Source organism: Galendromus occidentalis, unplaced genomic scaffold (genome assembly GCF_000255335.2).
Source record: "Galendromus occidentalis unplaced genomic scaffold, Mocc_1.1 scf7180000076630, whole genome shotgun sequence".
Taxonomy (NCBI): domain Eukaryota; kingdom Metazoa; phylum Arthropoda; class Arachnida; order Mesostigmata; family Phytoseiidae; genus Galendromus; species Galendromus occidentalis.
The window spans coordinates 98293-113590 of record NW_003804619.1 but is presented as its reverse complement, the minus strand read 5'-3'; the positions used below and the strand labels follow the sequence as shown (position 1 = coordinate 113590).

General features: G+C 50.6%; 2 protein-coding genes across 2 annotated transcripts in view; one reads left to right on the top strand and one right to left on the bottom strand.

Moving 5' to 3' along the window:
• Positions 1-367: 367 nt before the first annotated feature.
• LOC100898018 (uroporphyrinogen-III synthase) lies at positions 368-3019 on the bottom strand. Its single transcript, XM_018638164.1, has 4 exons — positions 2939-3019; positions 1782-2042; positions 1520-1648; positions 368-1424 (listed from the first exon to the last, which is right to left on the bottom strand). Exons 2-4 carry the CDS (start codon positions 1914-1916, stop codon positions 930-932), a joined length of 759 nt encoding a protein of 252 aa, XP_018493680.1. The 5' UTR covers positions 1917-2042; positions 2939-3019; the 3' UTR covers positions 368-929.
• Positions 3020-3430: 411 nt separating this feature from the next.
• LOC100897873 (uncharacterized) overlaps positions 3431-15298 on the top strand; it is a 44597-nt gene continuing 32729 nt past the window's right edge. The window contains exon 1 of the mRNA XM_003739959.2: positions 3431-3445. Within this exon, the coding sequence (XP_003740007.1) occupies positions 3431-3445 (15 nt within the window). The remainder of the gene's footprint in view (positions 3446-15298) is intronic.

The window sequence follows — 15298 nt, the reverse complement described above, 5'->3', positions numbered from 1 at the left end:
AAGCGCATAAATTCTCTATCGTAACTCCAACGTAGAAGGCATAAACATGTCGAAGAATCTAAACTGAGTAAATGAATCTGATCACAAGAATCGGTCGCGCTTTGACCAGTCTGAGTTCATTTCGTGAATCGTCACTCGGGCCGATCCTAGGGCAAGCACGGTTTCGCGTCGCGATCACGAAGCCCGAGAACCTCGCCGTAGTGGGAGCGAGATTCCCTCCTTCTGCTCGTCGATACCGCACCAACTTCCAACAATATCAAACCGGAGAGTCAACCCCGCTCGGCTCGGCGACACCGCTGTCGTCCGCATCTACAAAGAAAGTTAGTTATAGGTTAGTGAAAATAGAAGAAATCGAGATCTGTCTTGAAATAAATTAGGGTTGGAGTTTATTGTTCGCAGAACATCCTGAGATATACTCTCCACGTCGATCGAAAACCAAGTTTCCGCAAATATTATTCGAGCATCCCATCTAACATGATCCTTCGGGTGGGACCTCCGCAGCACTCCTATCAGGTCATCAATTGATACAATTGATATCGGGAACATTTCACACGCCACGGTTCACGTTCACTCCTCTGAATTCGATCCACGTACATTCAAACTTCGAGGCATACTTGCACCCATAATATAATATCCTCGTACATTCGAATAACTTCTCGTACTGTGGGTTTGAGCGTTTGGAATTGTGTGCTACGAGTCTCACGTTAAAAACAGTAAAAACATTCATTCCTCACGAAATTCTACGGCAACCGGGTCCGCGTTCGAGGAAGGACGCCGCAGTTCCAGACTTCCAAACATTGATTCACTGATCGCTTCGGGGATAATTGAGCAGAGCCGCGCGACGTCGCACAGCATCAATGCAAGGCCTCGAGCTGGCATCCTCCATCCCTTTCTCTATCGTGAAAATCCTAACGAGCGAGTTCGCAGACTCATGAAATTGCGCAGCGTCGTTTACCTCGACAGATCCTCTTTAAGCATTTCTTCAAGGCCTCAGGACTTGGACTCTCGCAAACTTCGTCAACGGGCTGCTGCTCACGCTTCAGAGCTTCCTCCGTCGTGTGTCCGATGGCTATCGATTTGAACGAGAGATTTCTCCGACGTAGCTCTGGCAGAACCGCCTTGACCCCTGAGGGGCTGAAGAACACACAAACTATCCGTCCCGAGGAAACTTGCTCCAACGAACGGAGGTCCACGCATTCTTCGGTCTCGTATGCAGTTATGCGCTCCACGGGAATTCCGGAGAAATTGTTCGGAGATGCTTTCGACGAGGCTGGGTACAGGAACGGTTTCGGATTCACTTGATCAGCGAGACTTCTCGCTATCAAAACTGATAGGGCTTCAGCGCTACCCGTTTCTTCGCCCTCCGCCGGGAGATGTAGCGTATCCCGAACGGCTCTGGCGGTGGAAGGCCCGACGACGAAGACCTGGTGGATGGAATAAGCGTTCGTGAATTTATTTTCGAAGGTATCCCTCGTCTCGCCTCATTGGAAACACTGGAACTTCAGCAGAAGCGACAAACCTTTCTCTCGTTCCAGTGCTCGTAGATTTTGAAAGACCAAACATTTTCAACAGCTTGAACGCAACGTGGGGATGTGAGGATGATTCCTGAGTATTTGTGTGCCGATTGCAGAGCCTTCGTTAGGGGTTCCTGGGCGTACAAGGGGGATCAGTTTAATCCCTACAGCATGACGCTCAACAAGAATCGAGGAGGAACTTGGCTCCGACGAGATTTATGCACTCGAATAAAATCCTATTTGTTCGACGAGACATGGGCAACTAACCTGATTGACAAAAGTGAACTGCAGAACCGGTATATGGAACGTGCGAAAGCCAGCATTGTTCAAGGCGGTTAGGTAAGAATCCGACGGATCTACCTGATCGCCTTTGAAGAGCAGAACCACTCCGGTGAAAGCCATTATGATAGGACGGAGCGACCTTCAGGAAGCAGGATATATTCTACTCCTACAGCTCGTTTGAGGATGTATCATGAACACCATTGAGATCCACTACGCATCGATGATGTCAATGAGTCTACATTCGTCCTGCAAAAGCACGTCCCGTGAGAATCGGAGTTTCCGGTGCCCGCTCATCCGCTCGAGCGTGACGCTCAATCCTCTTCGGGGGAACCGCGCGGAATCACAGAGGGGGCCGATCGGTACACGGTCAGCTCACTCGGCCAACGCGAGTTCCACGTCGAAAATCATCCCACGAGCTACTTGGAGCCTTCGGAAGTCAGGATGTCACCGGTAACATCACACTTAGCTGACTTCGTGTGACGAAAATATTTTCGGCCAGGCATTGGTCCCATAATTTTTCCTTCCCGCTCGTTTCGGTCAGCGAGACCCTGCGAGCGAAATCGTCCGACCGCCATATAATTGATGGTATGAAGATTCATGAGGCGGAAGTCAGCTGATCCCGGCTCTGATAGCCAATAGTAGTATCAAAACCACCAAGGGAACGCAGAAGATGAGGAAAATTTGCTCGCTGACCGCTTGCAAACTTCCACGTGCTTCGTGTCGGATCTCAGAAATACAGTAATGACAACTTTCCGCTGCACCGACGAGGAAGAAAGATGTTCCAACAGCCTAACAGAACTTCGAGGAAAACACACGGTCAGTTGGACAGATCGTAACACTCGGTGACCTATCTGAGCTGATGCGAGATAAGTAAACCGGGGAGCTGACGAGCGGACGCATGATTCCATGCGCCAGGCTCTAGCCGGCGGTGTTTACGTCAATTTTAATGTTCTAATTCGTCGGAGAATCGGTTTTTCGAACGCTATTGTGATAAATCACTCTGAGTTCTGGCGATGCATCCAGCTGAGACATCGTGCTTTCTATTCGAGGGCGGAGTGCTTTAATCTCTCGTCAGTTTCCTCACAACATACAATATCCTGAGATTTTAGGAGAATCTTTTGAATTGTCATGCGAGAACTCACTGTTTCGTGCCGAACATGATTCACACCGGACCGTAGACAGACACACTTTATCAACAACCGTACCGAAAGTACAGAGGGGCACTAAAACCTGACCGCTCCGAGCAGACTGTCATCAGGAAATCCTGTGTTCCGAAGCGCGGCAAAATTCGAACCACCGTGTCAGGCGGTTTTCCTCTTTCTCGGTTTTCCGATTCTCAACCGCCGACCACCGAGGTTTGCCGATCAGTCGCCGGTCGGACTGAAGATCGTTCTGCGTTGATCCGAACGGCTCCCAGGAAGGCATCAATGAGCGTGCGAACACCGTATCTGCAGTGGCGACCCAATGTCGATGACATGCATTGGTTCTTTTTGCTATCCCTCGAAATCGTAAGATCCCGGATTCTTTCCTTGAAAAGACCCCGGATCTTTCCCTGTTTTACAGATCCTCCGTGTGGCGGAAGGAGGGAGACCTGCGTCATACGGCGAGTGAATGGAATTCGAATGATCCGTAAAATGGCTACGGAGGAGGTAATTTACTCGATACCTGTCTTTCTGTAGCCTAGACCCTAGACTACCGGAGCCGGAGGAAGCCGCAGTCACTCTCTCGTCTAGCGTCGAGACTGATCCCCCGACCAGCCGGCCGATTGACGGACTGCGTGGGCCTCAACGCCCGGTGAGGGACTCGGCCTGAATCAGGCAAGGGCTCGCAGGGCCAGGGAAATCTCTCTGTATGGGGAGCGCCGGGCCCTTCTTGGCAAGTTTCTTCGCAACAATCTCCAACAATGGCAATCGAAAAAATTGAAGCTTTGAACTTATTGGACGAGCATGAAAAAGTTCGGTAGGTACCATCGGGCTATAATTTCCTCCTTTTCATCAAATATTTACCGGTTTTTGCGAGAGACCTTGTCAGTTCGCGTTCCCTACGCGCAGCTCAGCGTCGTTTATTCAGCCAATTCTGCGGAACGAAATCGCCCCCTTTCGTCACTCGCTTGATATTTGTTCGATTACGGAGTAATCGGTTTCTCCAAGGAGAAAAATCTTTGCGGCGATAGAGTAGGTTTCCGCGGAGCGATTCGCGGATTTGACGGCGTTTTTCAACATCTCTCTGACAGCTGGTGCGAGAATCGGGAGCCTAAGGGAGCCGCGGCTTGATCAGTCGCCTGTATCCAACCCTTGTGCGGCATGCCCGATGTGCTGTTTGAATCGCGGTCGTTTTGGAGTGGACGGCACGAATGATGGCACCGGGAAACTCATGGTTGTCTGATCGGTGAAGAGAAATTTTTGGCTCACCCAAAGAAGCCTCGGTCAAGTCTCCAGGAGGATACGTCGGGGAGACAGGGCGCCAAACTCTCTTTGCTGGAGGGAGAGGGGAGAGTTATCGTCCCGCTCAATACCATTCAGAAGATGAGAATCCCGAAGATCACAGGAGTCCTCTCTTACGCTCCAGGGCAGCCTCGAAAGGATGCTGACAGAGGACCTTGACAGCTAGAACGTTTCCGGCACTCGTTACTGAAGCCTCGCGCGTCACCGGAGACGAACACGAGCTGTCGCGAGCAGCGGCGGATCGGAGGGGGGGGCGATGGCGCGATCGCCCGCCTCGTAATGCTTCGAGTTTCCTAAACTTCCCATTAATTAAAGGAGCGGCAGGAGCCCGAACCGCCCCCCCTAAAATACTTTGACCGCCCCTCCCGAAAAAATTCTGGATCCGCCACTGCTCGCGAGTCCCGGACTCATTGACGGAGTTGTTCTTCATCTTCATATACTTCATCGGCAGACACCCACAATATGTGTTGTCGATCGTCGCAGCCAGTCATTGACGCTTCCTCCCCAGAGTCCAACTCGGGGAAAACCATTGTAGACATCTGTACGGGGAGCTCGTGCATTGGCCTACTCCGTCGACGACGGAGGAACCAGAGATTTCAGGATGGTTGCGATCGCAGGATGCACGATGAGAGTGCAAGAATCGAGAGTCGAGAAGAACTCGTGAGCTCCAGGGATCGCAGGTCATACAGAAAAACTGTCCGAGTCATCTGCTCCCGAAGATTGCCAGACAGAAGAAGCATGTTGGGCTTCGGATAGAATTTGAGGAAGAACGTAAGTTCCGGAGCTGAGTCGTTAGGAAGGGCATTTCGCTTCTCGCGCGCGCTACAAGGCTCATTGTGGACGGCGCCGGCGGTTCCGGCCTAGAGAATGGTCATCGATTCGTTCCTTAATTTTTTGCCGTCTCCCTGACCATTTCAATAACACGCCGGCTCTCAACGACTTCTGTTCCGACAACCGCGGCTATCAGAAACATTTCTTCTGAATCTGATGACGCGGGTACCACCGCAAGATCGGAGGGGCGGCGCGTAATACGCGCGTGAGCAACAACGAGATCCATATGTACGTAGCTGGATTCTCCGACTTTTTTTCCAATGCGCACTCTGCCGGTCTTCTCTGTCGAGGTGCTCCCAGTATCGTGCCCCCGGCAGGAGCGTACCTTCATAAGATGTTTTCTCTGCGTTGATTCCACAACGGGACCAAGGGGGTTCGCCGAGAATTTTCGAGGAGGAGTCAGTCCGCTGAGTCCTTCAGCCGAAGTCGGAGTCGATAGCAGCAAACTGACAGCTGGAATCGAATGATCGAGAAAATCGTCTAAAGGCCTGAAGCGTCTCTTTCCCGATCGCAGCTCCTTGTTAGCGCTTACGGAGTAAGAGCGTATCAGATGTCCCCAGGCTCACATTCCGTCTCCCACGATTTCTCCCGCGCAAGCGTAGCTACTTACAATGGCTCGAGGCAAATCGGCTGCTGAGTCGGCGAGGAGATACCTGTTTCCTATCCCGGATGTTATCCTCATCGACACAGCGAGGCGCAACGATTTTCAAGCGAGTGAGGGAGATATGGATTGAACCCTATTAAAACATGATTGGATTGTCATTCACCGTCGACCATGGGGTTGGGGAGGTTTGCTCATGGCGATAGACAGGTTTACCCTTGTCGCTTTCTTCTGTGGTGTGTCGTAGTGATATCGGGGGGTCTTGCTCACCCGGACAGCCATCTTTTCCCATGATAAGGGGAAGGAGTTCCCATGGCGGAATATGGAGTCAGCGTTAGAGGGGACACTCACTGAACAACGTCGAAGCGTGATTGGGCGATTCTAGTCCGATAGCCATCCGAATGTCGAAGTATCGACCATCCGACTGAGGGTCAGGTGGTGTTTCCCGTAACACGTCTTAGCTTGCTTAGATCAACAGACCAACAGCGTCTGATAGACTCGCTAGAATCGTATCATTAGTCCGTAAGATTGATGCCCACCTCAGCTCTTGTTCCCAGCAATATTTTTCATCAGAAGAAAAAGACCGGACTCCCAATGGCCAGAATCAGTAACCTCGGGAACTGTTTAGAAAGAAGTAGGTCGAAGTTCTTGCCCGGAAGAGGGACTCGGACCAAAAACTTCGCAACATCATCGCTGTCTATCGATTTTTAGGACCGACCTTCACCGATTGCTATGAATGAGTACCAAGGCTGAAGTTTTGAAAGGACTCGGCATGAATGGGACGATGACGGTTTCGCGGGTATCATCGTCTGATCCAAGAGGTATTCGGATCGCTCTGACGGACAGGCTCCCCTGCTATTTCCGCCCTGTAACAGACTTATGGCTCCCATACCGTCAATATCGATCTCCGTCACCCTGGGAATCACCGTGCGATTCTCGATCGAATTACGTACCTTAAAACGCTGCCAAATCGAGATCTTTCCCCATACAGACCCCCGTCACTAAGAATCCGCGGCTGTTCCTGCTGCATCCGACTCGCTTCAGTCGTAGGCAGGGAGTCGCGTCTCAGACCGCTGGTTAGATCAGAAAATGATTACAAACCGGCTCATTGATATCTGGTTGACTGATGACATGAGACTTCTCTCTCATGGAGCTCTGGACGAGTAGGTGTCAAGCCCGCGATCGTTGAGATCTATCGCAAGCTACAGCATCGCAGTCTTCCAAGAAATCAGTCTTGGGTCACAGTCCGAGGGGTACCTGCGTCTCTCTCCCCTCCGATAAAATTTGTTCCCCCTCATGTGAGAATGAGTTTTATAAAGCGGAAATAAGCTAGAATGTGAATCGGTATGCGGCGATTCAGGAGCTCCGTGGAGGCGAAAGGCCTCTATCAGCCTGGAGCCCCCCCCCCCCACCACCTCGGAGCCGAAGACCCCAAGGCTCCGAAGATAGGTTAACCACCACATTCGTGTAATGAGCAGAAAGACTAGAACCCCCTCAAGAAATAGTACGTTGATCGAGTCCTTACGGGGGAACAGGGACCGTGCGAGTTCTTACCGCTGGCGCTCATCCAGACTCCAGACAGATCAGAGGCTCACTCGGAGGGAATATGTATCCGAATCGCGAATCCCGCCCCCGAGCGGGGAGCTCTGGATATATTGATGAGAGCTATAGATTACTCTGCGAGAGTTCCAAGGTCGGAAGACGGATCTAGGTACTCCATTCTTTTCATACTTCGACTGAATCTGTCGCGTCGGCTGTACGCGAACCATGGGGGCTCCCATGCTGCGAAGACTATCATATTGAATCATTCTCCGACAAGGGACGAGGAAAAAGGTCGACTTCTATACACGGCGAGATTGGAAGTCTGCGCATGTTCGACGCTTGCATTCATCCGAAGAGGTCACAGAATTGGGCTCGGAGGAAAACAGATCCCGTTCACGACTTCGAGCGGGGTACTCGCTCATGATTCCATGCGCCGGGGACAAGTCTGGCAGTCTGGTCTCCTCGAAGAAGTAGAAGCTATCCATTGACTCGCTGAGAGCTTCCAGAGAGTCCTCGGGTGGCCATGGCTCACGAGAAACGAATAAGGAGCCTACTCCGACTTTCCTTGCTAGAGGATCTCAATTCAGTAAAACCTTGCCGATGGGACCGCCGTACTCAGGGACCACCTGACGTTTACGACCGTTTTCTCTGCGAACCGATCGCCATTGAGGCCAATAATTTATTGCTCGCGCAATCAGACCACCTGAGTCACTGTACCTTGTTCTGGAAAGGGACAATGGGACATTCCACGGAAACGACAGTGAGTCTGGCGATCTCGATTCTCGAAGCAAGTATAGAGTCGTCTCCTTCTCCTCCCACTCCATCGAGCCGTTGACTTTGTTCCTACAGCGGCACGCCATGCTCCAGGAAAAGCTATATCGTTCGCCACCCAGAAAAAGAACTCATCTGCTGATCAGCTGATCCTGGACTCCCGGGACACTGATCCAGACCTCAACGGCGAGATGCGGCTCCTCCCTGATCATTTCGAGACGATGACGCACTCCGACGCTCGGACGCATGGTTTTCGAAGACGTGATGAGGGAGGGGGTTGAGGTCTTGCTCTCAACTCGCTCCGAAACGATGGAGCTCCAGCTTCCATTTTTTCTGTAGAGATCTTGACCGCACTCCCGTGACGTCAATCATCATATCACAAATTGAACGGCAGTATCCGCGACTCGAGCAGTGCCAAAAGGTCAATCATTATGAAATAAATGCCCAGATATGTAGCTCTATTAGATGGGTCATTCGGTCTGGAACTGCCCTTCAAGAACGCTGAAGCCGTCCGTCGTGGTATCAATCCGCTGCGCTTCGCAGCTTGAGATCGATGAAACACGCCATGTGCTCGGTTTCGGTAATCTCTATCGAGTGCCCTTGACGAGCAATGTCCAGCAAGTCGTCCCTATCCCGATGCAATAGCGTCCACAAGGGGAGTCTAAGGCGATGGCGTCTCGAAGCCGTCCACTGGTTGCGGGGACAACAGCGAATGGAACGCATACAGCACGGTAATCCAGACGAACGATCTCTTGAAAACCGATTCATGGGTTGCGAAGACAAACGGAAGGCGAATGCGAAGTTCCTGAGATACCTTGCGACGCTCGAGCCAGTGCCTCAATGATCACAAGGACCGAGAGCGAAAATTCCTCTATGATCCTCCCTCTTCGCATTTTTCATTCCTCATTCATCGTTCATCGGTGATGATAAAGGACTCGCGCAGTCTTCGACATAATTTCCCGACTCAGCTGGCCTGCAAGTGTCACGGAGCTCCGACATTCGATAAAATTTCCGCTGATTATGGACACACTCGCATAGGTTGGATGGGGTCACAGCGTTCTGAACGTCTTCGGTTCTGATTCCGGTGATCTGCTGGTCAGTGTTCGATATGTACCCAAAGTCATCTTTTGGATTATTGCTGCGTTCCGGCTCATCGGACGGAATCGCCGAGCTTGACCTTTCGGCTTCGCACCTGATACCCGATGTACCAACGAAGTCCAGAACCATGTGGAGCTCCGGCGGATACGATCAATGAACCTCCTCGGTGCGGATTTTGAGCTTTTGATGCGCCCCCAAGGTCAATTCAAGATTCCGGTTGAATCGTTCGGACTCGGGATGCAAGAATCAAACCGGTGAAGCCGAAAACCCAGATCGATACACGATAGGAACCAAGACAGCGGAATCGGGGCGGCTGTCGACGTGGATATATGTCGTGACTCGTTTAGGCATACCGGACCCGGATGATCAGATGACGAGAACAATGAAACGCGATTGTTCATTGATGCTATCAGAATTCGGAAGTTCACGGTAGTTGCATCAGTCTGATTTTTTCTCCATTTGACAGCGAAGGAACCCCGCTCCGGAATCAATGAATTGATGGAGAAGTGCTCACTTTATCATCGTTCGTGTCTCTCAAATACACTTCTGTTTGTCAGTCAATCACTCGAGGGATCGGTCGGTGGAGGGCCGCGCAAGCCTGTCTTGACTATTTGTGCTTTCTTATCAATCGATCTGTCAGGGTGACCAGCGGGCCCCCTAGGACCGAGACGGCTCTCGAAATTTCTGACAGCTGTGAACAACCGCGGAGGAGTGACGCGATCATCTGACGCAGCTGCTGACACCATAGATACATACGATCACAGAAATGACCACCATGACCCTCGCAGTGGAAGCGACCACCACGTCCGCGATTGTCGGATGCCGAGCTCCCGAGTCACTGAACTGAGCTTTCCTCGTGTTCTGCCCCGTCAGGGAAGTTCTTTGGAAAACAGCCTGTCCTTCCTGTTCGAAGCTGGGATCACAACATCTAGCATGTATTTGGGACGGATCTCGGGGAAAACATCAGAGAAACTTCCTTTGGACGAGAAATCATATGGATGATGTTTGTCAATAGTTCAGGGAGATATACGAATAATTTTCGCGGTGATCCATATCAAATAATATGTATTTAATATTCATCGCTCGACAGTGAATCTGATATTTATATCGCATTGAAGCTTCGACTGTAAGGGGAGGTTTTTTTTGCTGGAGTTCGTTACGCCCTATGAAAGACTATAATTCACAGCAGTCCAATCATTTGCTTACATACTCCATGGAAGCGTCGCATTCAGGAAACTTGAACAACATTGAGGCAGACTTTCCTGTGGCAGTATGTGAATTTCTAATCCGTGATTTTTTTTGGGAGAATGTCATGTTTCCAAGTGAGGCTGAATAAGAAGGAAGATTCGGGCTCTAGCGTGAACTACCCTAGAGTTCCGCGTATAACGAACCTCCCGTATAGCGAACCCCGCGTATAAGGAATCTCGCGTATAGCGAACCCCGCGTGTAACGAACCTCCCGTGTAGCGAACCCCGCGTATAACGAACCTTCCGTATAGCGATATTCCGTATAAAGAACCTTCCGTATAACAAACCTCCCGTGTAACGAACCTTCCGTATAACGTATAGAGTGTATGAGAACGGTGAACCTCAGCTATATGAGCACTTTGGCGGATTCATTCTCGACTGTGCTCGGTAAAACGACCACTAAGTCTTCGATACCTAGATTGCAAAGGCTGGAAATCGACGATCGTTCATTATAAGCGAGGTTCTTTACACGAAACGTTCGTTATACGCGGGGTCCGTCATACGGGAGGTTCGCTATACGGGAGGTTCGTTATACGCGAGCTTCGGTACGGAAGGTTCCTTATACATGAGGTTCGTCATACACGGAACTTTAGGGTAATCCTTCGAGACAATCGCGCTCCCGCCTCCGTTACTCAAGTAGACCTCAGACGACCCGAGACTTGATCGGCGCTCTCTCTGAAATTTATTGAATCGCGATGTGGATCATCATGATCTTCCAATCCACGCGAGCTCACGCGATGTTGCTTTCTGCGTAGCCCGCGGCCGAAAATATCGACCAGGCTTTCCAAAGAAGGGAGGAGAATCAGTGCGGAACTTCGAATGCGGAGAAGCCTTGACTGAAGTTTTCAATATTTTCTGTCGTCGAAGCGTTTCGACTAATGAGTTGTCGACCAACTCGAATCGTTGCTCGGCCCACCGCCTCTCACGAAGGTGGGGAGCAAAACCTCCACGTTTTTTTCTTTCACTATTCCTTCGACGTGAACTATTCCTCCTCTACAGAAGCCCACCCGCTTGTCCTCGAACAGAAAAATTTCGTCACTTCACTTTTTAAGTGTTTTATTGTTAGCTGTCAGAGCTTGAATGGCTGAAGTTCTCGGTCGACGCTCTTATTGGTCTTCGGAATAACTGTCCACTGTTTCGGACGAAGGTTAAACCCTCAGTCGACCGAGGGTTTTTTAATCTTTCTTTCAGAGCTCCCTGACTCCAATACAACACATCTTAGGTTTCGGACCTCCTCATCCGAGGGTCAATTGATCACCCTGGACCACATTGGGCGTCAGACTTTCCCGCAGTCTCGATTGTACTCGATCAGACGTTTGTGCTTTTGCAATGATCCCCCAGTAATGTATACGGCGAGAAAGCGCTAAGAATCAAATCTCCGGATAACTCTACATTTGCTAGAAACTTAACGCCCAGATGGATCATCGAGCTCGATTGCGTCTCGAAAGAAGACACTAAAAGCTTTTTGATCTTCTCTGGCGTTCAATCTCTCGGATCGTGTGTCTCCTGAATATTGAACGATGCGTACTCCGTTCCAGCCCAATCTCGGCAAAATTGAAAGCTGAAAGGAAGATTGCGGAGACTTTTCTTTCGCTCTCAATGTTTATCTGATTCTTGCTTCTGCGCCTCGATCCTACTGGTGATGCGGATCGGAGAGCGCTTCTATGGGATGCGATGATCTGCGGGGAACCTTCGCTGGCCGATATGGGATCAGCTGGGAATCGTTTGCCACATTCAACACATCAGTTGAGAAGGCTCAGTGAGCTGGTGAGGGGGCTTGCTGAAGCTCATCGACCTCGAGCTCAGCCAAGATTTCCGGGAAGCTTTTGCGTATTCTGGTTCAACGCGGTGTTGATTCTGTGCAGTTGATGGAAAATCAGAGGACCCCACACAAGACCGGAGTTCGAGCTAGAGCTCCGCGTAGCCTTGGGGTGACCGTAGCCAATTTAGCGGCTCTGACAAAGTCTCGCTTTGTGTCGAACCTAGCGAAAGTTTCAAAGAATCCGGTCGATCTTGGCTATGATATTCGTCGTGAAAACGAGGAAAGACAGGAAATCATGGGACGAATGCAAATTCGGCTCAATGACGCCCACTGCAATCGCAGATATTGCCCGCCTAATCGGTCCTGTAGGGAGCTAGCTAACCGATAGCGGTTTAACGAGGTCCACGTGAGGCTTCGCGAATATGGGTCCCGAAATCACGTGAGAAGCGGGAGGAAGAGGGCATCGCCTGCCGTGAGCTGCTGAGCAGTAGATTCTACTCCTGATTTTCGTCAGAAAACCGATGTCTGGAAGCCAGAACTTTAGGCAGCACAGCCCGGGTAGCCGGTGCCGGAAAGTATTTGAGAGAACTTCGGTCAATCGATACGTTCCGATTTCCTGGGTCTCATTTTCGTTCTCTTCCATGTGTCCGTAAAGTTCAACAACGACCGATATTCGCTTCCTTGCTCCATCACGGAATGCTGACCCATGAAGTAGATCGAACAAGTTGCAATGGTAACATCCGTGATGAATCGAGCTCATACATATTCATCTGATCTCAGCTGTGATCGCTATCGTATTCTTCACGGTTGTTATGCAACACAGGCAGCACAAGCGGCTCCATTCAATTCGGTCTGTCAGATTGAGTGAGCGTTCCCCGCTAATGACTATTTTCAAACACTTATTGAAGAACCCACCCACGCATATCGCTTTCGGCGGCGAACGATAACAGTCCCAGCTTGACTGTTCGAAAAATAGATGAGATGCTTCTCCCGCATGACCCTGTGTGAATGATTTATTGATTCTTTCATCCATCGGTTCTCGATATCGAATGGACACCAGAGGCCTATAAGTATGTCCCGGGCGGAGACCTATGGTATGCGAGAATTGCGACTGTGTCGCAGGAACAGAGACTCTCCATTGACGGTGATGTATTCCCCAGGATCCATGGTGTACTTCCCGTGTTCTTCCCGAAGTCCGGAGCGCTCATCTGGGACATCGATTTTATCGGATTCGAAAGTTCCGACTGTGTCGCGGGGAGTAAGACTCTCCGAGAACGGTTCGAGAATCTATCCAAACCGATGGGATCCATTGAAGCCGCCCCCAGAGCTCCCCGTATAATCTCCAACTATCCATCTTCATTTTCCTGAGATAGGGTTCCCTGTTCGGACTCCGCCATAATGGGAGCCGGACGTCGAGGTGGCTGCGGACTTGGACATGACTTCGTCTCTTGACGCTTCAAGACAAGTTGAGTGATAATGCACGCGTGCCGAGAACGGTTTCAGGAAACAGAATCTGTAGACAGGCTCATTCGCAGAGAGGCAGGGGTCAGCTGACGCGGGATGGATAGCCTTGTCTTGACTGATCAAAGACTGCGCGTGAGAATCTGTCTCGGGTACAGTTGAAGTTGTGAGGCTGACAGGTGAACTGTTTCAAAATTAGCCCCATAATTCGCTCCGAAGCGTGTGTCGAAATCAATTCTGCTGTCAGGTGAAAATGTAATGACCGGAGAACCACTGGGAATGAGAGGGGAACCTCAGTGCAGTTCGCGAGGTCGCCACGCAGTTTTGCTTCCCACGCGGGTCGAGGAGGAACTTCCCTCATTGAAATTGGATTGAGATTCTGAAGGCATGAGTGTTTGAGCCGTCGTCTTGGGAACTATGGGAGTTTTTTCTATTTTTTCTTTATTCATCCACAACACTGCCCCGATCCGCGATTCAGTTTAACACTGAGGTTTCGAGCCCACCGCGCGCGGGCTGTCTTCCAATCCCAAATCGATTTTCTATTCATGACAACGTCGTTGAACTTTCCGGTGGATCAGAGCTCTCGGACCCGGGGGAAGGAGGAGGTGCAGGACGATTTTCTCACACCCAAGTCGACTCCCCAGCCACCGATGAGTGTCTCAAGGCTTTTGCAGAGCTCTGATCTCACCAGACCCATCTGATGCTCTCGATGACCGTGACGGCAACTCAATGAGTCACCGCACAGTATCCTCCGGCTGACAAAAACGGAGTGCCATGAAAAACATTATCGTGTCCGATTGAATCTGAACTTTCTTGCAGTAAACAATGGTTTCGTTTGCTCATTTAAACTAATCCAGGATGAAGTGCGGAACAAAACGCATGATACGGAGGCTAGATAAGATCATTGTGATCTATTTTTTGTCCTAGGAGCGTTTTCCGATTTCTCTCCTGACGAGAATTCCGCCCGATTCATGATTTTATATCGGAGAGCATGGATCATCCGCCAATCGAATCTGAACTCGCTCACAGCATTTATCCAGGCAAGCATCCGCATTATGGAGCTCAGAAACGGAACAAAGGCGTCTTCCATCCACTGCTTGATCCACAGATCAGAGCGCTTTCGACGGGGTTGAAATGGCCCTGATTCGATAAAATTCGACAGATTACGCGCGACCGTCAATGCGTTCGGTAGCTCGGGGGACGCGTGGGAAACCAAACGGAATATACATCGTATGCAAGTGCCCCACGTAACGCAGCAACGCTCGCATTAACGTTTTGCGCCGAACAGTTTCGAGCTGATAATCCGCTTGTTATCCGACGTACGTCCAGCTCTGTGTGCGATTCGGCTCTCTCGATTGATTTTCCATTTTCGGGACTTTGGGACATATCAACTCGGAAGTCGAATCGATTCGACCGATGTTGATGTTTTCGGAGTTTGGGGGATTATATCTATGCTGGGTCTCACTCGGCGAGAGCGCGAGTCTTCTCCTCTTCGAGAGCTCACCCGCAAGGGAGAACGGCTTTTCCCGATATGATTCGCACTTTCTGATCGTGAATTAGGTCTCCGACTTTTCTGACCCTGTCTGGAATACTGAGGTCATCAGCACGGAGAATCCGGTCGAATTCGCAGTTTTTTGATCGGGGTCCTCAGACGACTTCTGTTCTGTTGTCAGACTTTCGGTTGAGCCCTCCCAAGAAATCTCAAGGCTCGTATTAAGAGCTTACCCCAGGCCCTCGGCAATCTG

Coding starts and splice junctions, on each gene's coding strand:
- LOC100898018 (XM_018638164.1), bottom strand. CDS start 1,916: ATGGCTTTCACCGGAGTGGTTCTGCTCTTCAAAGGCGATCAGGTAGAT. Junction 1,649..1,781: donor AGTTCACTTTTGTCAATCAG/GTTAGTTGCCCA, acceptor TTGTACGCCCAG/GAACCCCTAACGAAGGCTCT. Junction 1,425..1,519: donor AGCACTGGAACGAGAGAAAG/GTTTGTCGCTTC, acceptor TCCATCCACCAG/GTCTTCGTCGTCGGGCCTTC.